General features: G+C 36.7%; 1 protein-coding gene across 11 annotated transcripts in view; it reads left to right on the plus strand.

Moving 5' to 3' along the window:
* The window catches only part of LOC125688151 (activating transcription factor 7 interacting protein), a 100,764-nt gene that overhangs the window by 66,100 nt on the left and 11,866 nt on the right, over window positions 1-22,798 (plus strand). For 6 of the 11 annotated variants that reach the window (XR_007374618.1, XR_007374616.1, XR_007374619.1 and 3 more), the window contains 2 exons: window positions 1,326-15,894; window positions 18,476-18,520. Coding sequence is in view for 3 of the 11 variants with exons in the window: in XM_048933799.1 (XP_048789756.1) it covers window positions 15,816-15,894; window positions 18,476-18,634; window positions 19,141-19,326 (424 nt within the window). In the remaining 8 variants the exon portion in view is untranslated. Of the gene's footprint in view, window positions 1-1,325; window positions 15,895-18,475; window positions 18,635-19,140; window positions 19,327-22,798 lie in introns of those variants that run through there. The other 5 variants (XM_048933801.1, XM_048933800.1, XR_007374623.1 and 2 more) reach the window with 4 other exon arrangements.

The following is a 22,798-nucleotide window of genomic DNA, read 5'->3' on the forward strand; positions in this document are numbered from 1 at the left end:
TCCACAGGAGATAAGTTCTTTACCCTCATTGCTCATAATGAAGCAACTTCAGGCTGTGGGTGTTTTTTTTTTGTTGTGGGTTTTTTTTCTGGTTTGTGTGTTTCTTTGTTGTTGGTATTTTTTCCCCCGTTCTTTCTAGTTTGTGTCTATTTGTATTTTTCTTCTTCTGATCCGGAGTATTACTGGGAGCATGAGCTCCTGATAATCTCTTCAGAAGTTTTCCAGTGTGTTTTCCATGAGTAGGTGAGTTAGTAATCCTGGAGAACACTAAAAACATGTCTGATGCAACAGAGCCAACATACGAAAGAAAACTCTACTTAGTTTTTGCCTAAAGGTCTTAAACTTGAAGCTAAAAGTATTTTGCAAACTATTGCAGCTCTCATTTTTACACTAATCCAAAAGTTATTAAGAAAAAAAAAGATACTTCCTTCAGAAATAGCTACTTCATAACAAAGAACTTGCAGTACTTCTGGATTCTTCTAAAATTTGTTGGACTTTGCAATTTTAACGTTAAATTTAAGGTATTTGAAATGATTTGTAATGACGATTCTGTGTACAGATATTACACAAAGCACTTCACATGTACATTTCTGTTAACTGGAAGTCATTTTACTAAGGGGAATAAAATTAATTTTTTCTACCCAAAATTTCCACATTTAATGGTTTTTCAAGGTGCAGATAAATCTGAATTGTGTTTCAAAGCAAGAAGAAAGTATACTGGACAAGATTCTGTTTTTCACTTCCTGTATAAATAGTCTAGTAAAGATGACCAGTGTTACAGATTATAATCCATGCCTTACTCTACCTTTTTATTAAAGCATTTCATAAAGAATGGTTATCATTTTTAGAAGATACCTGTGGATTATAGCTGTACCAATCTGTCAGTAGTTGATATGGAGGAAAAGCAGTACCAGAATAATTGAGATTTATGATTTTAAGATATATTTTCAGCATAAGATGTATATTTTGGAATTTCTCATCTTCGGTAGAGTCTGAAACCCGGAAAAGATTTTAGCAAAAAAGTTTGTGTGCATGAGTGGTATTTAGCAATTGAAGGTGAGCAAAAAGGAAGGATTTGGAAGGAAACAAGATACAAGACGCTTTCCGGTTTTCAGTCTTTTAGTGTAGGTCTCTAGGTTTACTTTCAGTTGAATCAGTTGAAGCATGTGTAATGCCATGGTTAATTTAAAAAAAGACCAGATGCATTCTAATTGACTATCAGGATATGAAACTGACATGCTATGTCATTTGAAAAATCCAGTTAATGCCACCTGCTTTTTGTTATGTAACATCCAAAATATTATGTATTACTCTGCACTTCACAGCTCTCAGAACAAAAAGTAGTTCGCTGTGTGCCGTATACCTGTGGCATATTTGATGGTACAACTTTGATCAATTGTTTCGAAAAGCAATTGAAACAGGAAGAGACTTCATCAGAAAATAAAGAAGCAGTAGAAGCAGCACAGATGAATCTTAACTTCCCTGAGGATGTCCTCTTTGGCTTGGAGGAAGAGGAAGAGGATGCTAAGAGCATCAAAAACACCCACAAGCAGACTGGCTGGGCAGCTAACCTATTAAAGCAATGGCTGGCCAAAAATGGCAAGGATCCTAGCTTTGAATTGGTTCCAGTAAGTGAACTCAATGATATTTTAAGAGAATTTTATTGCAAAATAAGGAATCATGATGGAAATACCTACAGTGTGGCAAGCTACAAGTCAATGCGTGCTGGCTTAAACCGGCATCTCAAAATGCCACCTTACAATCGTCAGATTTGCTTAATGAAGGACAAAGAGTTTGCTAGTGCAAATATGGTATTTGTGAGTATGCTGAGGATGCTGCGCATCCAGGGAAAGGATGAGACTCACCACCATCCTCCTATAGCAGCTGATGACTTGCGTAAGATTAAACTGTCTGGTGTACTGGGATTGCACAGTCCTGTGGCACTCGTCAACAAGGTGTGGTTTGATTTGCAGTTGCATTTTACCAAACGAGGGAGGGAAATTTTGAGAGATCTGGCTCCAGATGCTTTTGTTGTTAAGAAGGACAAGAACGGGCGTCGTTATGCTATGTTTAGGTGTCCTGGAAAAGGAAAAAATGAAGAAGATCCTCATAAAATGGGTAAAATGTATGATATGCCAGGGGACCCAAACTGTCCTGTTTTTTCCTTGGAGCTTTATTTATCTAAGTTGCCTCCAGAGCCTCCGGCCTTTTACCTGCATCCTTTAAAGCTAACAGCAGAGCAAATGAAAGAACAGCCTGTATGGTACAAAAGGGAACCAATGGGTGTGAACTACTTGGGTGCAATGATGCCCAGGATAAGTGTGGCAGCCAGGCTTTCTCAGCGATATACCAATCATTCTCTCCGAACTACCACCATCCAGCTACTGTGTGAAGCAGGACTGGGGCCTGGAGAAAATTATGGCATTGGCAGGCCATCACTCTGAGTCTGCTATTCGACACTGCTGGGGAGCTGCAGAAGTTCACTACAGGGCTTGGTCAGATATAATGGAGAATAACACAATCAATTACCTATATAGCAAGATTGCAAATCATAAATGAATCATTATCTGGTGTCTCCACCTTTTCTAGAAACCATGTTGTTGTAAAACAAAGCAAAATCTTATAAATCTTAGAAGTCTAGCATGCCATCTGGCACTAGTCTTGTGACTTTAGTCCCTGAGGGACATACTGCTCTCCAATCTAAAAGCCCTATTGATCCTTTTGAACTGCAGTTCTTCCAGCGTGCAGTTCTTCCTCCCCAAGAACGTAGCCAATGTGAGCCCAACTGCCAGTCCTCTCCAAGGCTGTTGTAATTAACTTTCATAAAGCACTTGATAAAACAAGAACTAACGTCTTGATGCTTTTTGTAACAGAGCTGATTTCAAGTAAATCACTAGAATAGAAAAAAAATATATCAAATTTGTTTCATCAGTTGGTTTACTAAGGAAATTTCCAATGATGTAGTTCATCAAGAAGTATCTTGTTCACAGTCCTGAAGTGAGCTATGGAACAGAAACTTAGTGCAGGTCTTGCAGTTTCTGTGACTTTCATTAGCAACTGGGACTCTAAATGACTGAGCTGAGCTATTTAAATTTAAAAAAATAAAATAAAAATGGGGAGATACTGACTTCCCCTTAGCTGAAGAGCTATGCTTTCTACACTAAGTGCATGGCTTCTATATTTTGTGAAGAGTATATTTATTGTACCACTCTGTGACTGTTGGCACTACTGTAGCATCTTACTAAACAAATACTTGATTGCTGAAGATCTCAGAGAAAAGTACAAGCTGAATGAAACAGACACTTGCAGTTCAAATACATACATATGCATGAAAACAGCTGGAGTTGCCTGATCACTGTCACATTCTTTGTTCCAGTCTTGTTACCAGTGATTGTTACCAGTCTTGCCAAAAGATTATGCTGTGCAGCTTCCTGTTTTTATTGTTTTGCTTTTGCTTTTTTTTTTTTTTTTTTTTTTTTGAACATACTTTTAAATTAATTTAATCCACAAGCTACAGATTTCTGTTGCAGGTCTTTCGTTTTCCTTTCATGTTTTTGACTAAGATTTCAGTCACTCCCATCTCCAAAAACACTATCTGATACAAATGGTGCAAAAATTTCTGTGTCTTCAGTTGTTCATGAAATGAGGAAAACGTTCTCAATAGAATTGAGAGCAGATCTGTTGTTTAAATGTAATTAAAGTTGAGGTGTTACCTCTGGAAACATTCAAGGTCAGGCTGGAGGAGTTCAGAGCAACCTGATCCAGCTGTAGATTGCCAGTTCATTGCAGGGGATTTGGACTAGGTGAACTTTAAAATTCCTTTCCAGCTCAGGTGGTTCTATGACTAAGTGACTTGATGCCTGATCTTTGGAGTTCTTATTGTGGCTGCTGCTGATTACATTTTCAAGTCTGGGTTAGGTTAGTTGTATTTACTACTTCACTTTTCCTTAGTGTAGACTAACCCAGAATGTTCTGTTTTCTCATCGGTTGTGTTAATTATTGAAGAGATTTCAGAATCGCTGTATGTATCGTATATACTGTTTATGGTCAGTCTTTTCATATTATAAAGATCAAGAAAGTTAATGAGATATAATCTTTAACGTAAAAATTACTTCTGCCACACAATCCTGTGTTGCCTTAGTTATAGCATTAACTTATGACTTTCTTGGCTATAGGAAATCACAGATCCAGGATTATCATTTTATCAAATCTAAAGTAAATCAAATGGAAATAACAAATAGAAAGGCCTTTCTAGGGGGCATATATAAAAATTAGGGAAAAAAAATACACAAAAACAGGTGGCAGTATCTTATTCTAGGATTTTTTAGCATAGCAAACTTCCAAACTTTGTCTTCATAGAATTCATAATTCAGGTAAACTGGCAAATTTCATTTCTTGTTCGAAGAGTCTCGCTCTAAATCTTCACCAAGATGGATATGTCTTGGTTTTTTACACCTTCTCTCCCATTTCCTGTTGTTGTCTCAGATAATTCCTTGTTCTGGTCTACAAGACTTAACAAAGGATGCAAGAGAACACTGACAGGAGTTCGTTCTTTTTTGTTCATTCTTGCTGCATAATGTGGTCATACCAGCCACATATCCTGCTCTGGTCCTAACTGCATCTGTGTAATTTACTGTAACTGCATATTGGCATATTGCTAATAGTTTGATTCCTCAACAAAAATCTAGGTGGTAATTTAAACTGGGAAAAAAAAAAAGCTGAGCATGTCTGATTTTTTTTTTTAATTTAACTTTGAATTTGACTTTTATCTGTTGACTGCTAATTAGATATTTTTAATTTCTGATTTGTTAAATTCTAATTTTATTGACACCAGCTGTGTTCTAAGTCTTCATTTTCAACCTGGTACTTCTAAGCTGTTACTAACTGCAGTATTACTAGGTGCACTCTTGGCTTGGGCTACAAGTAGTATTGCTTTAAAAGAGCTGGAGATGGTGTTAAATATTAGTGGAAAGATTAATAGAGTTAGTTATAACTAATAGAGTACATTTCTAGCCTTCTACAATTTAAAATCTTCCCTGTTTTTCCTCCCACCCAAAGTTTTATACTGATCTTCCTGCATGTGTTTCTAGAAAAGCTGAAGCAGGCGAACAGAATGTGTGTTTGGCTGCTTCTGTAAATTCAGCTTTGGCTATGTGTGTAGTAGTGTGGGGAAAGAAGTCTTTCCTTTTCCTCTCAGAAAATATCAAATAAATCCCATTTATTATAGAGCAGACTATGAACTGTGATCATGAAATCTGTTCAAAATATTGGCATGAATTGCTACTCAGTGGCAGTGGCAGCAGAGAATCACAGCATGAGGTTTTTTTTTCTTTTCCACTACGTATGTTTATCATTATTTGTAAGACACCATTGGATCATAATTTACATTTCAGTTAAAAAAAAAAAACAGAATGTAGCAAATATACATTGAAATAAATGTATTATCTGTCATTCTTGACTTTTCTAATTAGATTTCTCATAAAATTCATTTTTCATTTCAGTTGCAGAAAAACTGTACTTAGCCTTAACGAAGTCAACTAAGCTTGTATTTTCAACAAGAGCTGCTATGTCATTGATTAAATTCCATTTTCCACATTGAAGCTGATTCTGAAAACAGTGGGAAATGACTGTGACATTTCATAAATATTTTAGTTTTACATCTCGTTTTTATAGTGAGGCTTCAGTACATATACTGGGAATGTAGAACTTCTGTTCTTTGTGGGTTTTTTGTAAGTTTGGAAATTTCCGTTAAGTAGTACCTTCATTTTTTATTTTATTATGTTAGTGCAGTATCTTACAGTGTGTCGTGTTGTTTTTTTCTTTCATTGTTGTGTAAGTAATTCATCCCTGCTTTAAAATACTGTGATCTGCAATGTGGGAGATTGTAAAAGGTAAATATTCCTCACTATATGCACTTTTCCTGTGTCCACATCTCTGAAGAGCTCTCTGAAGATCTCAGTTGTGTAGAATGTCAGATATTTGAAGACAGTCCTGAACTGCAAGATTTTGATAATTACATAGTGCCTGGGTTAGTATAGTTAGGAGTTAGCAGGAAGCAGCTTGGATGGATAGTTTTGCTGTGCTACTACTTCTCCCTTTTCAGCCTTCCTCTGCTTATTGCTCCAAAAGGAATGGCTGCAGTGATTTAGGGAGAGGGGGCATCTTGCTATGTTACTGGTAGTCTCTGAACTTCCAACTTTTTCCTGTTTACACAGAAATAGAAAGGTTGCAACTTGGTCCCAGTAATTTTGCCAAAGGCCATTCCAGTGCCTGAGGTCATAGGATTGTATTTCTGAAGATGTGACAAGCACTTTTAATTTATTACGGTACATGTTGTTGTTAGGGGCAAAAGGATTTATAATTATATAACAAATCTTTATAATAGTTTAAAAGTATTTTATTATGAATCCCAATTATAGATACAGGAATTAAAAATGTTCTATATAATGTATAATATAGCACAGCATACTGTGGGAATCTATTAAAGTGACTTATTAACATTTTGTGATATAACATAACAGTGAGTAGACTTGAATGATGTTGGGTGTGTTAAAAATGGTGAACATAGAATCAGTCTTTTTGAGTTATATTTATTAAATCACCAAGTTGGGCAGATAGTCTTTTTTTCCCTGCTCCATGCCCTGGATGCACTTTACCCTTTTGTGGAGTACATCTTTTTTCAGTTTAAATTTAATCTGTGCATTTCAGCTTTTCAGCTAACATGATTTCAAATGAAAAATCCACCAGTGTCCAATCCATTTCCCAATGTTTGTGACGTACCTTGATTTGTTTGATTCTCTACAGTTGAAGGTATTTCTGTGATTATTGGAAATGTATCTGGTAAAATGCTATTAAAGTGCATCTATAACTTTTTTTTTCCCTTTATTTGCAATGTGTAACAAACTTTGTGAATGTCTATTGGGGAACAGAGTGAACAAAGGGGACATACCAGCTTAAAAGTATTAACAGCTATTAATTCTATGTTGTTGAACCATTACTGGTGAAAATGCGTTTCATAGTTTGGTCACTGAAAATAAATGTGTAATTATATATGTAAAATGGGATACTTGATTTTTGTCTCTGAATGTACGATGATGTTTCTGCTATTTAAAATGCAGCTAGCTCTCATCTATAAGGTGGAACCTTTACCTGAGACTAATTTGAACTCTAAATTCTTAAGATGTTAGAAGTTCAAAGGTCCTACAAGAATGAATTAGCTAGATTATTTTTTTTTCCTTACAACAGCAATTCAATTCAGCTATACGATGTCCTCTTGGGAATTTTTCAGATTATTTTTAAAATTCATTATTACAGAGGTTGTCTTTCCTTGAGATTGTACCTGTGTTATTTAAAACAACTCCTAGCTGCTGAGAAAAGCTTTCAGTAAGACTTGTAGTTGTGTTTTGTAGACTCCAATTTGTCAGTTTGGGCCAAAAAATCAAGAGTTTTATTGAAACGTTAAACTGTTGATGTCATTGCACTGTGAACGAATAATAGCTATAAAAAGTTTTATTAAACTGAAACATGCTATAATTAAAATACATTTAATGACTAGTAATATGGTTGCTGTTCAAAGTGGCCATCCCGTATGATATTGTTTTGAAACTTTCAGCAGTCTTTGGGGAAAGAGGGTAGATGTTTCACCTTAAGAGAGTAAGACCCAGTAAAGAAATGTGTGTGCAAGTGTGTGTTTATTATATACCCTTTAACTGTTTGATTAAAGAAGAAATCACAGCAGTACACAGATGCTTTAAGCATTACATCAAATGGTCCTTTATAGTTTTTATTTTGGAATTACGATAACCACTAAAAAAATCTTTCTAGCGAAGAGGGTTTTAGTTATGCTTCCTGATTTATGTTTCTTATTGATGGGCATAGCAGAGCTGATGTCTGATCTTTGCAACAAAGAAATGAGAGAGTATAAAACATACAGAGATTACTAAAACAGATTCCTCAGTTTTTCCATATTTGTTTTGTTATGCTGTAGAAAACATTGCGCAGTACTGAATAGAGTAAGGGGAATGGTCTGGTAAATGCAATATGTAAAATGTCTGCTGAGAGTGTTTGAGTTACACACAATTAAGCAACCGCACACTATCAAAATAAGTATTGCAGCCCTGTGAAATTTTGTTTGTGCAGAATACAAACTCAGTAAACTGTTAGCTTATTGCATTATCATTTATACTGTGGTAAGAGATGACAAATGCATTGGACAAATAAATTTTCATGACAGCTTTGCGAGGATTGCCTAATTATTTTAATGTTGTGAGAGCCACTATATTGGAATTGATAAGTGTTAAGGGGTGAGAAGTTTGAAGCAGTCTGTAACAGAATTATACTCATGAATGTACTAAAAAAATGTTTTCCATAGCTACTTAGCCTGTGCTTGAAATCTGTGGGTTTGTATGTGGATGTGAGCTTTGTTTTTATCATACAAACTCAGTATCACCACTACACACATGCTATTTCCAGAACATATTTTTAACATCACTTTCCATAATTTCAAATCGATTTTGCTATTATATAATGCCTTGGTGCGTCATGTACAACTGTAGTGGTGTGATGGTTCATGATAGTTAGTTTTGTAACTCCCAGATTTTTTTTCAGTTTTGTTGATCTAGAAAGCATTAATAATAAAATTTTCTGCGCTTTGTCAGTGTGCTACAAATAATCTTCAGTATTTTGAGTTTTACTATCCTAGAGTTGATTTTTGTTGTTTGATTTTTTTTTCTGTTTTTCACTTTTACTTGCTGAAATGTTCCTTTATGAAAAGCAGGTGGCATTACAATATACAGCATTGTTATTTGTGTGATGAATTGACCCATGGCGTTATATAATATCAAAATTCAAAGCAAAAAAGATCACGCATATACTGTATTACTGTATTTGAATAGAGAAGTTCATATGCAGAGTACCAGAATCCACATTTTGTTATGTGCATGTTTGCCTGTGTATGTGTGGTGTTGTGTAAAATGATGTAACAGATAACATTTTTTGTTCAGAGATTTTCTGTTCAGAGATCTGTTCCCCAGCTTTGTCAGTAGTTTGCTATTTACATGTATATTGTGATGTTCTAACCACTTCTGTTTTGGTTAAATTTTGTAATAATAGTTATAATAGAAAAAGTTCCGTTCTTTTCTCAACATCATCTGCCATATGTGCTTTGGTCCTTGACCTTTAAATTCAGGCTCCTTTCTTGTATTTGTTCTTTCGTGAAAATGGAGTAACTTTTTTTTTTCTCTCATGATTTAACCCAGCAGGCAGTTAAGCACCCCATAGCCATTTGCTCACTCTCCCTAAAGTGGGATGGGGGAGAGAACTGGGGGAAAAAATAAAATAGAACTATTGGGTTGAAATAAAAACTATTTTTTAAGGCAGAAAAGTAAGGAAGAAAAGGGAGAAAAAAATCGCGGTGATGACTGCATGTGTGTAGTATGTAGTGTGGCTGTACTCTGCTGCCAGAGGAACTGAGAAAAATGCACTCATTCCCAATGAGGCTAATTTGGCCTTTCAGTAGTTAGCTTCTGGATGTGCCTGTCACTCCAGAGATACAGATGAGTTCTGCCCCTTTATAACTTGATGGCCTTAAGGTATGCTGTACACCAGCATCCACTTGGGCCTTTTGCTCTGCAGTTCTGATATGTCAGACCATCAAATCCAGTCTGATAAACCCAATTGTCCCTTTTCTCCACCTGTCTGAAGGCAGGGCTGCTCTTCTTCTGGTTATTTTGTTACTCATTTCTTGTGAATGCAAACTTTAAGGCTCATTATCAAAGTCAAAAATGAGATCAGACCATCTTCTCTGTCTGGGAAACTGCCTGCTGGAAACTGGAGTGGCCATTTTCCTGGAAGACCAGCCTTTTTCAGTTGTTTTACTTGCAACTCATACACCCATACCTCTAGGGTCAAAGTAGATTTTCCATTCCTCTTACTTATATCCTCTCCATGTTCACAAAGATAAAACCACAGAGTGGCACATGGTGAGTATATATTTCCTCCCCCGAGCAGAATGCTTACTTCTAATAGCAGAGACAGTAGTCCATACAGGTGAGGAGTAGGACATAATGTCTGAATTGCCGGCACTCCTGGGACAGTTTCTTCACAGCTGAAACATGTGCCCATAGGAAGAAGAGAAATTTTCTTTATGTCATCAGAGTAGGCTGGCCACTTCATCCGTTTTTGGCTTTTTGCAGTCTTTCCAGGTCAGTACTGCCAGTGTGTTGGCATGTGGTGATGGTGCACTCTGTACACATTTCTGCCACATTAGTCGTGAGCACTTAATGTCATCTAGATCTTGGTGTAACTGTTCATTGTCTAGGTTAGCAGTATAGCTCACCTCCAGCACAACTAATGCCCTTGGGTACTGATTTTCTCCATGCTGGTCCACTTGTCCAGATAACATACCAAATCCTTCTTGAAGGGATATCTTTCATGGCTGACAAAAGTCACCTCCATAGGATGAAGGCTCGTTCCCCTTTTCCAATCACTTTGTCAAGCAGTGTTGAGAGATATGACAACCTCTGATTCAGGACTTAAAAGGATTAATTCAGATACTTGAAAGAAAATTTACGCTTTTGCTTTTGCTTTCACAAATTATATGAAAGAGCTGCTCAGTATTAAAATAATTATCCTCCATACCTGCCAAGGTAGATGCTTGGGTGGATTGTTTGGCATACAACCAAAGCTGAAGGTAATTCTATATTGTTAAATGTTGGTGTAGACATACTGTGAATTGAAGAAACCACAGCAGAGGATGTGGAATTTGATAGTCTTTGAAGAGCACACTTTTCAAACTGTGAGATTCCTTCTGCTTGGCTGGCTTTTTGAGGAAAAATGCACAACATTGAAAAGTCATTACAGAAGACTCACGCAGTCTAGTATTTGAAGTGGTTCATGCTTAGCTGCTCCTTGGCTTGTAATTCTCATTTCCTGTATTTTTTCTTCATTTTGCTTTCTTTTTTCACCTTTGTTTCTGCTCTTAATCATACATTGCAACCCTTCTTCATTCATTTCAACTCATGTTTTGCTTTTGAGCTCCAACATACATTAATTTGCATGAATCTTCTTAGACAGATCTACATTGCACTGATCTATGAAGTGTTCAGTTACAAGATACATTGCTTTTATGCAAAACAGTTGCAAATGAAAGTTCAGTGACAGATGAAGAATAAAGATGTGACTATTAAAATTACAAAGTCAGTAAGAGATGAAGTCTTGTGTTTTTCTTGTTGTCTTTCTAAATTTTTGTCACATTTATCTGTGAATTCTGACATTTGATAGTAGGATTTCCTCACCTCTCCTCTCCCAAAAAATAAATTGTTGAAGAATATGTTTTAAATGAAAATTCTCTTCTCTTTCTAGTCACTTTTTTAGAATGAATTCCATATTTTAGTAATTGCAGAAAGATAACTGCAGAAATAAATGTGTAAGAAATATTTCAAATGTGATCAGAAAACAAATGCTTGATGCAGATTTGTTGCAGGTCATATAAAATCTGATTTTAAATAGATGCAAATGCTGTTATTAGTTAGTTTATATTTTTATTTAAAGTTTGAAAACCATATTTGCACCTTTGCAACATACGAGTGCCAACAAATTTCTTTGACTAATTGTGTTTTCAGGCTTAATTGTTTAATGTGTTGCCTGCAAACACCCACTTACTTCTATCAACTGTGCTTCTACATTTTGTTAAATTTATGTTCCTGTTTCATTGTCACTGGAAATTTAGATGGGAACTTGGTCAGTGCAGGTCTTGCAGGTCTTTGGTGTTCTGACAGCAAGCACATAGTATTAATGCTTACTTTCTTGAGGCATATGATGTTAACTTGCTTTGTGTAAAATTGCTACGCTCCCAGCTGATTTATGTGAGCAGAAAAAGATTAAAACTAAGGCAGGTGAGATGCAGTTGTGGTTCAGGTCTCACTCTTGCCTATTTGTGCTTGTCTTGTTAGCTCTGGATAAAACAGGTCCAAAGCAGATGTGTGAATGACAGCTTTTTGGAGCACTTCCTCTTATTCCCAGATGAACGGCATATGTGTTAACACGCATAAACTGGTACAGATGATGGAAAAGGCAATATGGCAATTTAAGTTTATTTTAAACTTCTTATAAACTTCTTATGTCATGATTTCTGGAAACTACACAGATGCTACTGTAAACAGATTTCTGTGCAGCTGATTTCTGTCACTTGGAAGACTAATGCTCTAGTTCTGACAAAAATGAGAAAAGGTGGTTTCAGAGGTTTTGGTATTGTTGGCTGTGGTTTTGTTTGTTTTAATAAAATTGTTAGTTTTACTAACGTGTTCCAAGTAGATACGGATCACTTCATCTTACCTCAGTTATTTAGTTTCAGTTCCAGTTTATTCTAGGCCACTGACTTCTGTTACTCAGATCTGCTAGGCAAAATGTGAAATAAGGCACAATGCATACATTTTGGGTTCTCATGAAATGCTTTGAACTGTTTCACTACTGTGGTTGTCCTGAGGGAAAAAGTGTTGTATCATAGTTGTATCATCTTGTTCTTCCATTGAGATCAGGTGGAGCATGTTCAGGAATTCTTGGTATTCCTGTGTTTGGAGAAAGCTGAAAAGTCAGCAGATCAAAATGCTTTTCTGTGGTACTAGTTTCTGCCTCAGTGCTTGCTGAAGTATAATATTAGGAGATGAAAAACTTATTTTCTTATTTTAGATTTTTACCTAAATGAGAAGGTGGTTCGTACATATTTGGAAGTCCATTGTTACACTTCCTTTCACTTCGCGAGTGACACAAACCTTGCTACGCTAGTTCATGGTTTTGCTCTGAGTGGTTTTATATAACTCTCCTTTTCTGATGCGCGACAGGGCAGACCCTTCCTCAGAATCCCCTTCCTTCATTTTGCAGGAGTAAGAGCAGTTTTGTTTCTAGCCTTTCTTCAGATGTGGTTCTATTATAAAATAGAGCTTTTGCAAGTCCTTGTAGGAAAAAAATAAAAAATAAACAATTCCAGAGATAATTTCTGACTAAAAGAGTCATGATATTGGTAGTTGGGCACAGGACATTATTACTTCCTTCTGGCAGGGGTGATTCCAAGTGGTTCCATTCATAGCTCTTAACCATTCATGTGGTAAGCAACAGCACTCCAGAAACACCTAATAAACAATAACTGTGTCTGGTCATGGAGATGTCTAACTTCCCTATGAGGAAATGTAAACCAGACTTCCAATCCCTAATTCCCCATTCTTCCTAAATCTCTTACTGTTCCCTTTCCTGCATTTGAGAGATCTATAAGAATCTGAAAACTATGTGAATCCTACAGAATGTAGAAATGGTGTCTGCTCCTCCTCTTAAATGTTGACTGATACTTTGAATAGCCAGAATTCTGACCTCTATGACAGGCATAATCAGCACTCTATTCTGTGAAGGAATACCCTGACAACCCCATACCCTTCTACATACTTTTCTTTGGTGACACAACATGCACCATTTTCAGCATTTCAGGTTACCTTATAATTTTCCCACAGCCCTAAATTTCATTCACAGGAGATGCATGGCAGGTGAATTAGAGGAATCTAGCTCTGAGGAGTGAAGACTTCATAGTGCGCTGTATGTGGACTGCTGCTTCCTCTTGTTTTATCTGGAGCATGTGCTTTGGAAGTGGAACTGGGGGTTGTATAAGACAGCACCATGCAAAACTGCCCTTTAGGTCCACAATTTTAGTACAGGTTGTGGAAGGAAATGTAACAACCTTAAGATATTTTTACTAAGGAGATTTCTGCCAGGGTTGTTCTGTAGAAAAACTTGAATAATGTGGTTAACTCACAGGTCTGTTCTTCTGAAAACTGCATTCTTGAGACATAATTGGCTCATTGGATTCTTTGTTTAGCATTGCATAACTCAAGATTCTGGCCTCCCAGACACATCAAAATCAAAGTTTCATGCAATATTGGAAATTCAAAGAACTTTCTCAGCTGACACAGATAAGTAGGGCTTCAAAACAGTTTCATTAAGAGTATTTTTCTCCAGGGATTTGAATTTCTTTGTGGAAGAAGAATTGAAGGAAATTACTTCAGACAAATAGATTCTGTCATGGGGGAAAAATGAATTGTTTAGTGTTAGTTTATTCTTTCTCCAGCTCATAGATCTCCCTCCTTTTTCAGTCTGCTTTCTCCTAGCAAAGAAAACCATCATTTAAAATCACATCAATGACTGGGAAGATTATCAGGTTGGAATGAAATTCCTCTTGATTTTATGCTAATCAAGTAGCTATTGGTTATTTGAATGTGACATTTATCCTAAGCTTCAAGTGGTTAAATCAGGTCATCACATGAAGAAAACTGAAGCTGGAAGGTCTTTGAAATAGAAATCTCTGAAATCTGAAAGGTGTTTCTCTATGTAGAGCAAAGACAGAATCCCTGCAGAAGTCACCTCTGTCATCTTGGATCTTAAGTACTTCGCTGTTCTTCATATTTTATGCCATCCAAGTTATTAGCAGAATTTCATCAATGGCAGCATCAGAACTTCAGTAGAAATCTTATTATAATCTGAATGCATAATGATCATTCATGTCAGGCCTTCCAAATCCAATGACCAGTAATTCAGAGACTGCTTTCATTGTATTTAGTGATACCTCTTTTCTCCCTCCTCAAAGCTTTACCAGCATGAGAACTGTCTTGAAGACTTCAGTAAAGGCTTTACTTTACTCTAAGTTCATAGAGCAGATGATCTCAATCCTTGGGCTTTTTGCATCTGTCCCTATTAGACCACACAGTAACACCTGAATCTTGTTAAGCTTTATCACGCTGGTTGTGTGTGGCTGATAACTTACACTATTTTTCATATTAATTATTCAGTGATTTTGGTAATTGTTTTCCTAACCCCTTGTTTGTCCCAAGGAATTGACTGCAATCTGTAAATCAATAACAGTTCAGTCCAGCAACAAATGGTAATTTCTTCTGCACAACCAAATTCTACTTCAAGTTTAAGATATCAGATATTCATGTCATTCCACATCTGTTCTAGAAAGCTTTTTTAAAAACCCAGACAAACCTAGGATTTTTCTTCCATTATTTATTCCATCAGCTAAATAAAAAGTTTGGTGGTTCCTGTAAACAGTCTAAACAGTCTGTTTAAAGGATCTGTTGATCCAGAAGATAAATCTTGTTTGATGGCCCACTGGGTTTTTATAACATTTAGCCTTCAGAAATTATCTTCTCTGAAGAGGTAGACACAAATAGTTTTATATGTAGGATGACAGAATATTGAAATCTGTGATGATGGATAAAATACTATAAAGAAGTTAAAAGCTGGAAACTATTGGAATTTTCTGGTGGCTTTTGATGACCTGTTTTATCAGCATATGGGTCGCATAAGAGGTTTTCATACTCTGAAGTCAGTGTCACTGTAGGCGTGCAGGCTGAACTATCTCAAGATGAGTAATACATTGTCCCACATTGTCCCAGTGACTATTGTGTCAAAAGATTATACTACCATAAACAAAAGCACAATTGGATTAAAACACTACAAGGGTCATAACTGAAAGATACTTAATAATACCATTTTGTTAATGTATTTACCCGTAAAATAACAACATACTACTGGTCATTAAGTTAAGAGATAGTTCAGTATTCGATACTGAAATCCATACAGTTGGTTTTTGCCTGTTTTTCCAAGTCCAGAGAAGTTTGTTTGAAATCTCCTCCTACTGCTTAATGCATCAGTTTCTTCATAATAAGTGCTTCAGTTCTGAGACCTCACTTACTCAGTGTTCAGTTCATATCCCTTTTCCATCTGTGTTCCCTGGATTTGCTTTTGCAAAATGAAGGAGTTTTGTCTTTCAGAGCGGGAAGGTCACAGGAAGCGATTCAGGAGGTGTCATTGACCTTACACTGGATGATGAGGATGATGTCTCTTCTCAAGGTAAGTGTAAAAGATTTTCCTGACAGCTGGGACAGTTGAGCTGCAAGTATTATTTCATGCCCTTGAATGATAGGAAGGAGATTCGGTTCAGTGTTTTTTATTCTCTGCTGTTTCTGTAAAGCAGGGTGGTGACTAGAGAATTCTGATAGGCCTTAAACAAAAGGAGTTCTGCTTAGTAGAAAATACTGTCTTTAAGGTTTTTCCTTTTTCCTTTAAGAGATGTTGCTTTCTATGTTTAAATCTGTTAGAAATAAATAATCTGAAGTAATTTGAGAAGTTTATCACATTTTTGAAACCTCCTCTGGACAGATTTTGTCTTTGTTGACTGAATAATTAAAGACTTTTTACAGTTGGCATTCAGGCATTAGATTGTTAGAATTTCTAATCCTTTTTTTCCTCCTAAATAAATAACTTTGTGTAAATAACAAATGAAGATCTGATCTGTTCTCTGCTTTGTGTCTGTGTGCCAACATTAAATACAGTTGTGCTTTTACATCCTTTGACAGTGTGATTGCACCTCATTGCTCTGACTGCAGTGTTGCAAGCCCATTTTGTTGCATGGAAATCAGCCCCTCTTCTTTTCCATGTTGTGGTTTAGATTTTTAGTTTTGCTCTACACCTGCGCCTCAGTAGTGATGATTTTCATTTTATGTTCATTTCCAGAAATCAAATTGTCCTTTCTCTCGAGTTCCATATTTTTAGTGAAGATGATATTTTGTTCATTTTGCATTGGAACAGTTCCTACATTACTTCTGACCTTAACTCTGTGCTTACTGTGTACTTCGTCTTCATTTTTCCTTGCTGATTTTTTATTTACACCACTAAATAACCTTTTGCTAGGGGTACCTAAATCGGTTATCTTTCCTAGTTTCTAGCTGGTAGAATCCTGACCTAGTTTCCACAGCTGGAATCTCAGCAGGACTCTCGATTTGTTAGGGATAAATGATCATGCTTCCATGTGAGACAAAAACAGAACAATTCATGTTAGCCCAGACTGTCCTTGTTATCTAAATGACCCTGTTATAGCAGTAGTATGTCTAGATTCCTACTGGTTGGATCATGAGCACATCTTCTCTAGATCATGACTAAGAATGCACTCGTTCAAATTATGCATCATTTAAATGATGCAGTGGCATTTATAGTGTGTAGAAATCTGTGACTATTCAAAGTAACTGTGTGTGTACATCTCTATAGTAATCCCTTGAAGGAATTTGCTGGACACTGAGAAGTCTCTCATACCAATATGAAATACAAAAAGATTGAACTAATCACAAGACCTGTTACTTTATGAAACAGCAGGAAATATCTCACTTTGTATTTTCAAAACAAGGATCTCTTCACTGCTTCTTCTATATGCTGCTTTGTTCACTGAAAGAAAATTGTTTTTGTCAAATGACTTCAGCAAAGTAGCTCAGGTTCAATCTACAGACGGGACAATGCAGAAAGTCTGCAATTTATTTTGTATTACTTTTGAAGTCATGAATTGTGTTAGGTTATCATACAAGAGTTTGTGAAGGGTACTGCTACTTTAAGCTGTCAGTAGCTGGTGTTAAAGACAGTGTGATCATCAAAATACTTTCCGCTTCCTCGTAAATAAATAAACATCTTGAGCCACACTGCCATTAGCCCTGTTCTTGCATGTAACTTCATTAGCATACTTGATTGATAGTTTCTAAACATGTTCTTCAATATATTGCTGATATGTATTCTCAAGAGTGTAATATTTTCTATTTCTACATTGTGTGCTCTTTTCTGAACTAGTGGTTGCTGCATGTGCAGTTTTGTCAGGGCAAATCATTTTTGAATGGCTGCCCTTAAAACTTACTCTCTTAATTTTGTGTTCTCTAGTTTTTGGTGGTGCCTTATCTGCCCACTGTTAGTCTAATCTGGCTTAAAAATACAGCTTCCCAGTTCTCCTTGTGGACAAAAGGTCTGTTTACATACAGATTTGCACTCAAATTTTTTTACGATGCCATATAGTGAAATACAAATACAGGTGCTGTATTTCTCAGTTCTCCCAGTCAGTGGGAGTCACGTTGACAGTGTGACCCAATCAGTGGGTAAGTCATGTTGACAATGTGACAAAACAAAATTTAAAATCTTCTAAATTTTTTTAATAATAAAGCTATTTTCCTTTATTAAGAAAATAGTATGAAAATTCAAAACAGCAATAAATGGATGACTAACATATCAAACAAAGGAAAGAGTCAGCAAAAAAAGGGTATAGGCGCCAGGAGGAGACAAGAATTATTACTTAAAAAAATAAGTTTAACACAGCAATGTTTAAGCCCTTTTTAAGGTTTAGGCCACTCCTTTCTTGGTGGAAAAAATCAGGTTTTCAAATTACGCAGAAACCTCATAATGATAGAATGAAACATTATGGAGTATAGGATGGAAAATAATTGACATGATGAATGTGAGGAACTGAATGAAATTTGAACAGTTTGGTTTGCAGAATGAAAAGATGAAAGAAATGTGCTAGAAAATACTCTTTGATAATCTGAACGACAGGAAATGAACAGATCTGTGATGTTCTAGTTCTGTTTGCAGTTGTCATTGTTACTGCTGTTTTGTTTTAAAGCAGAGGCCAAGAAGCAGAATCAGACACCTCCTACAGCACAGAGCATCCCTGCCCAGCCTTTGTCTCGCCCCCTACCACCTTTGCAGCCAAACCCTCTGCAGCAAACAGGCGTGCCAACAAGTGGGCCTTCCCAGACCACTATACATGTATTACCTACAGGTAACATCATTTCTGTTATTTTGTCTGTTATTTTGTTATGGGTTTGGTTGTTTTTTTTTTCTGTAGATAATTGTTGGGCATTAGAATCGTCTTAGAACTGATCAGTTCTGTGGACTCTTAATTGCTTGTTTTCAGTTGTGATTTTTATCTTCTCCACAGCTATCAGACCTCAGAACTACTTTTATTTACACAGATCAGATATAGTAATCGTTGGGTTTTTTATGATCTTTTTTTCCTATATTTGGACTTATTAGCAATAGAGGATTAGGGTTTGTTTCTTTTTCTTCAGTCTGATTCTTTGGGATATTATTATTATTTGTTCTGTTTGGAATTTGGATATATGCTGACATCGTTACTGTTTCAGGTGAAAATTACCATTACCATTTGTTTATGCTATTTTCCCCTTTCTTGCACTATCAGAAACAGATAGAATTTTGTGGCGATAGCTTTTATTTTGCATGTTCTGGGATTACATTCTAGGTTTTGGTTTGTCTCTCTTTTTCCAGCTCCGACAACAGTGAATGTAACTCATCGACCAGTGACTCAAACAGCTGCAAAACTTCCTATACCACGAACCCCAACTAACCATCAGGTGGTCTATACCACTATTCCCGCACCACCAGCTCAGAATTCTGTAAGAGGAGCTGTCATGCCAAGTCCAAGTTTAAGGCCAGTCAACCCACAGGCTGGAGGTAAGGGATTCTTTCTCCCAGGCACATTCTAGCACAGCAGAGCTTCATACATTCTGCCTAATGGATGTGGATTGTTTTGTGTTGTTGTTTTGTTTTGTTTTACAATACTAGTCCAAATTAGAGGTTATTTTTTTGCTAACCTAAAGAATTGATAAAATTTCCAGCTATTAAGAAATATTTCACACTACAACTACGTAAATGAGGAAAAAATGGAATGAAGTTATTTCACACACTGCTTCTGCTAACTCTGTATCTCTGGATGGCATTCTGAGTGCTTCACAAGATATCAGAAAGCAATGTCATGAGCACAGCTGTTCTGGAGGATGTTTTGGTTATTAAGCTTGCAAGATTAAAATCTATATGTATGTAGTAAATCATGTTTGATTTCCCATCTGAAATTCCGTCATGATCTCTTATGTCCTGTGCCCAGCAAGTTTTCATATCTTAAGTCGAGACAGAATTTCTCACCAAGTGCATCAGTTTCTGATGCGTGATTGTGTTTCTTTGTCTAGGTATGTCAGCAAGTTCATCTAAACTTTGCTAGCGTACTAGTGTCTTCCTATAGCAGAAAAATATATGAATTAAGAACTCTATCTTCACAATAAAAACCTTGATGTTAAATAGTAGTTTATATTTTGCTGTTAAGTGGGGGATTTTAACTGCTTTTTTAGCTCCCCACAATTTCTCTACTATGCTTTTTCAACATGGTTTAACGTAAGTTTCTCTGTTCTGTTGTACAGACTGAGGTTACATTTATGTGACATCCAGGTAGTGAATTTTCTTAGACACCATCTGTATAAGTCAGACTCAGAACGCTGTGCTTGAACAGTGTGAGATTGTGCCTCTATAAAGTCCTCCAGATTTATGGTTCTGAATTCTTAGAAAAAAGAACATCCATGCATATTTGTAGCCATTTAATTCTAAGCATCTCCTACAACTAGGTTCACTTGCATTGCCTGGGGTTGTGAAAAATCAGCAGTGCTAGTTAAGCGGAACTTGATCAGACAGTTCTTGAGCGATGTCTATGGAATGTCAGGTTGTGAGGAAATAAGCGTTCCTTTCAGAGTATTTGTTTGTATTTCTTAAACTCACAATACTGCTGCTCCACACACACTTGAGTTCATATTCTTCTTTTCAGAGGTACCTCTACATCTTGTGTTCCTGGTGGCAGAAGACCATAAAAGGCAGGATAACCTCAATCCACCTTAGTTTTTGTCACTGTTACTCTTAGCTGCAAGTCAAACCTGTGCAGTCTGTCTGCTGTTTTGGAAGGAGTTTTGAGTCACTTAATTATTTTAGTTGCATTTTCTACTTTGTACCAAATTTGTATCGGGCATGGAAGATACTTAAGGTGTTGCTGAAGAACTTAGAATAGATAATATGCTATTTTAAAGCTTTCTGTAGGAGAACTTAATGAGAGTGTTTTTCAGATGAGATCAGACAACAGTAGATCTCTTTCTAGTGTTGTTCTGCTGGTCCATTGATAGAATCTGCTCAAAAATTCTCAAAAAGGTTTCCAATAAAAGTAAATAAGATTCAGGTTGACAGAACCGTGAATAACCTAATCAAAGAGCACTCTTCCTCTGGAGACTGGGCCAGATCATCTCCAGAGATCCCTTCAAACCTGGACCTCTCTGTAATTCTGTTACTGTTAAAGGCATTTACATGAACATACTTTTCAAGTCAGAATATGATGCAGTACTGTTGCCTGATAAGCCAAATAATACATAAGAAACTGACAGTTCTTCCCTAATATTATTATTTCCTTGTACCACAGGACAAGGACACCTGGCCTGAGCAGGTTGAAGATCAGTTTATATGGAATACAGATTATTTCAAGGCTTCACATTTGCATATCAGATATAGATGTTTCGCTTAATTGTAGCAAAAAAGTTATTACATTCTTTGATCTCTATTATCTGACAGCTGTCAGCTGTCCTTGACCATCTTTTAGCCCATTCTGGATTTTTAACCATCCTTATCATATGGTTTTTTAATACAGAAATGCTGGTGATAATCTGTTTTGGTTTTTACTATCATTGAAATTGTTTTTAGGGTCAGTAGCAGGTGCTTAAGTAGTAAGATCTCTCCACTCTTTCTTCAGGAAGATTGACTCATCCAGTGTGTTTTGCAGTGTTGTAGGTGTGTACTGCTACTTTAACCAAGTAGTTAGGTGTGCCTGATCTTCACAAAGATGCACTCAGAAGCAGTATTAACTGTGTACTTTATATGTTCTTAAGTTACTTCTGTCCATCTCTCTTCAGATTATTGTAATTTCCTGAGACAGAATCACATCATGCTAGAGCAGTGTACTCAGTTGAATTTTCATACATAAGGAATAGCCAGTTTTTGATGACTGTTAATCCTGTAAGAGTTTCTAGTTTCATTAGCTTCTTAGATAGGTGTGCTAATAGAAAAAAAGAGATGAAACAGCTAAGATGAAACAGTAAGATTTAGCGCTCTATGTGAGTTCACTGTCTCAGTCCTACAGTTTACCTGGATGTCTGACTCTCATCAGTTGTGTTAAAGCTGATGACTTTTTATAGAAAGAAATCATCAAAGAATTGGTGGTTTTCTGAAATGTATCACTCTTTGAGCTACTCTTTCTTTCTACTTTGAAGAATTGGAATGCTTGGATATCATAAATTTGGGATCTGTAAGGAAGAGATTGCCCAAGATCCATTATTTTCTAGATAGAAATAGAAGAATCATAGAATCACAGAAAGTCAGGGGTTGGAAGGGACCTCAAAAGATCATCTAATCTAATCTCCCTGCCGGAGTGGAAACACCTAGATTAGGTCACACAGGAACACGACCAGGTGGGTTTTGAACAACTCCAGAGAAGGAGACCCCACAACCTCTCTGGGCAGCCTGTTCCAGTGTTTTGTTACCTTCATTATGAAAGAAGCTTTTTCTCATATTTATGTGGAACCTCCTATGTTCCAGGTTGCACCCATTGCCCCTTGTCCCGTCCTCTTTACACTCACCCTTCACATATTTATAAACGTTAATGAGGTCACCCCTCATTCTCCTCTTCTCCAAGCTAAAAAGACCCAGCTCCCTCAGCCTTTCATTGTAAGAGAGATGCTTCACTCCTTTAATCATCTTTGTGGCTCTGCAACTGGACTCTTTCAAGCAGTTCCCTGTCCTTGAACTATAGGGCCCAGAACCGTACACAATATCCCAAATACAGTCTCACCAGGGCAGAGTAGAGGGGGAGAAGAACCTCTCTCAACCTAGTAACCACACCTTTTCTGATACACTCCAAGATGCCATTGGCCCTCTCATGGTCATCCTGCTGTCCACCAGAACCCCTAGGTCCCTTTCCCTAAGTTACTCTCCAGCAGGGTACTCCCCGACCTATACTGGTACCTGGGATTGTTCTTGCCCAGATGCAAGACTCTCTGCTTACCCTTGTTATATTTCATTAAATTTCTCCCTGCCCAACTCTCCAGCCTGTCTGGGTCTCACT

This window comes from Lagopus muta, chromosome 1, assembly GCF_023343835.1.
Source record: "Lagopus muta isolate bLagMut1 chromosome 1, bLagMut1 primary, whole genome shotgun sequence".
Taxonomy (NCBI): Eukaryota; Metazoa; Chordata; class Aves; order Galliformes; family Phasianidae; genus Lagopus; species Lagopus muta.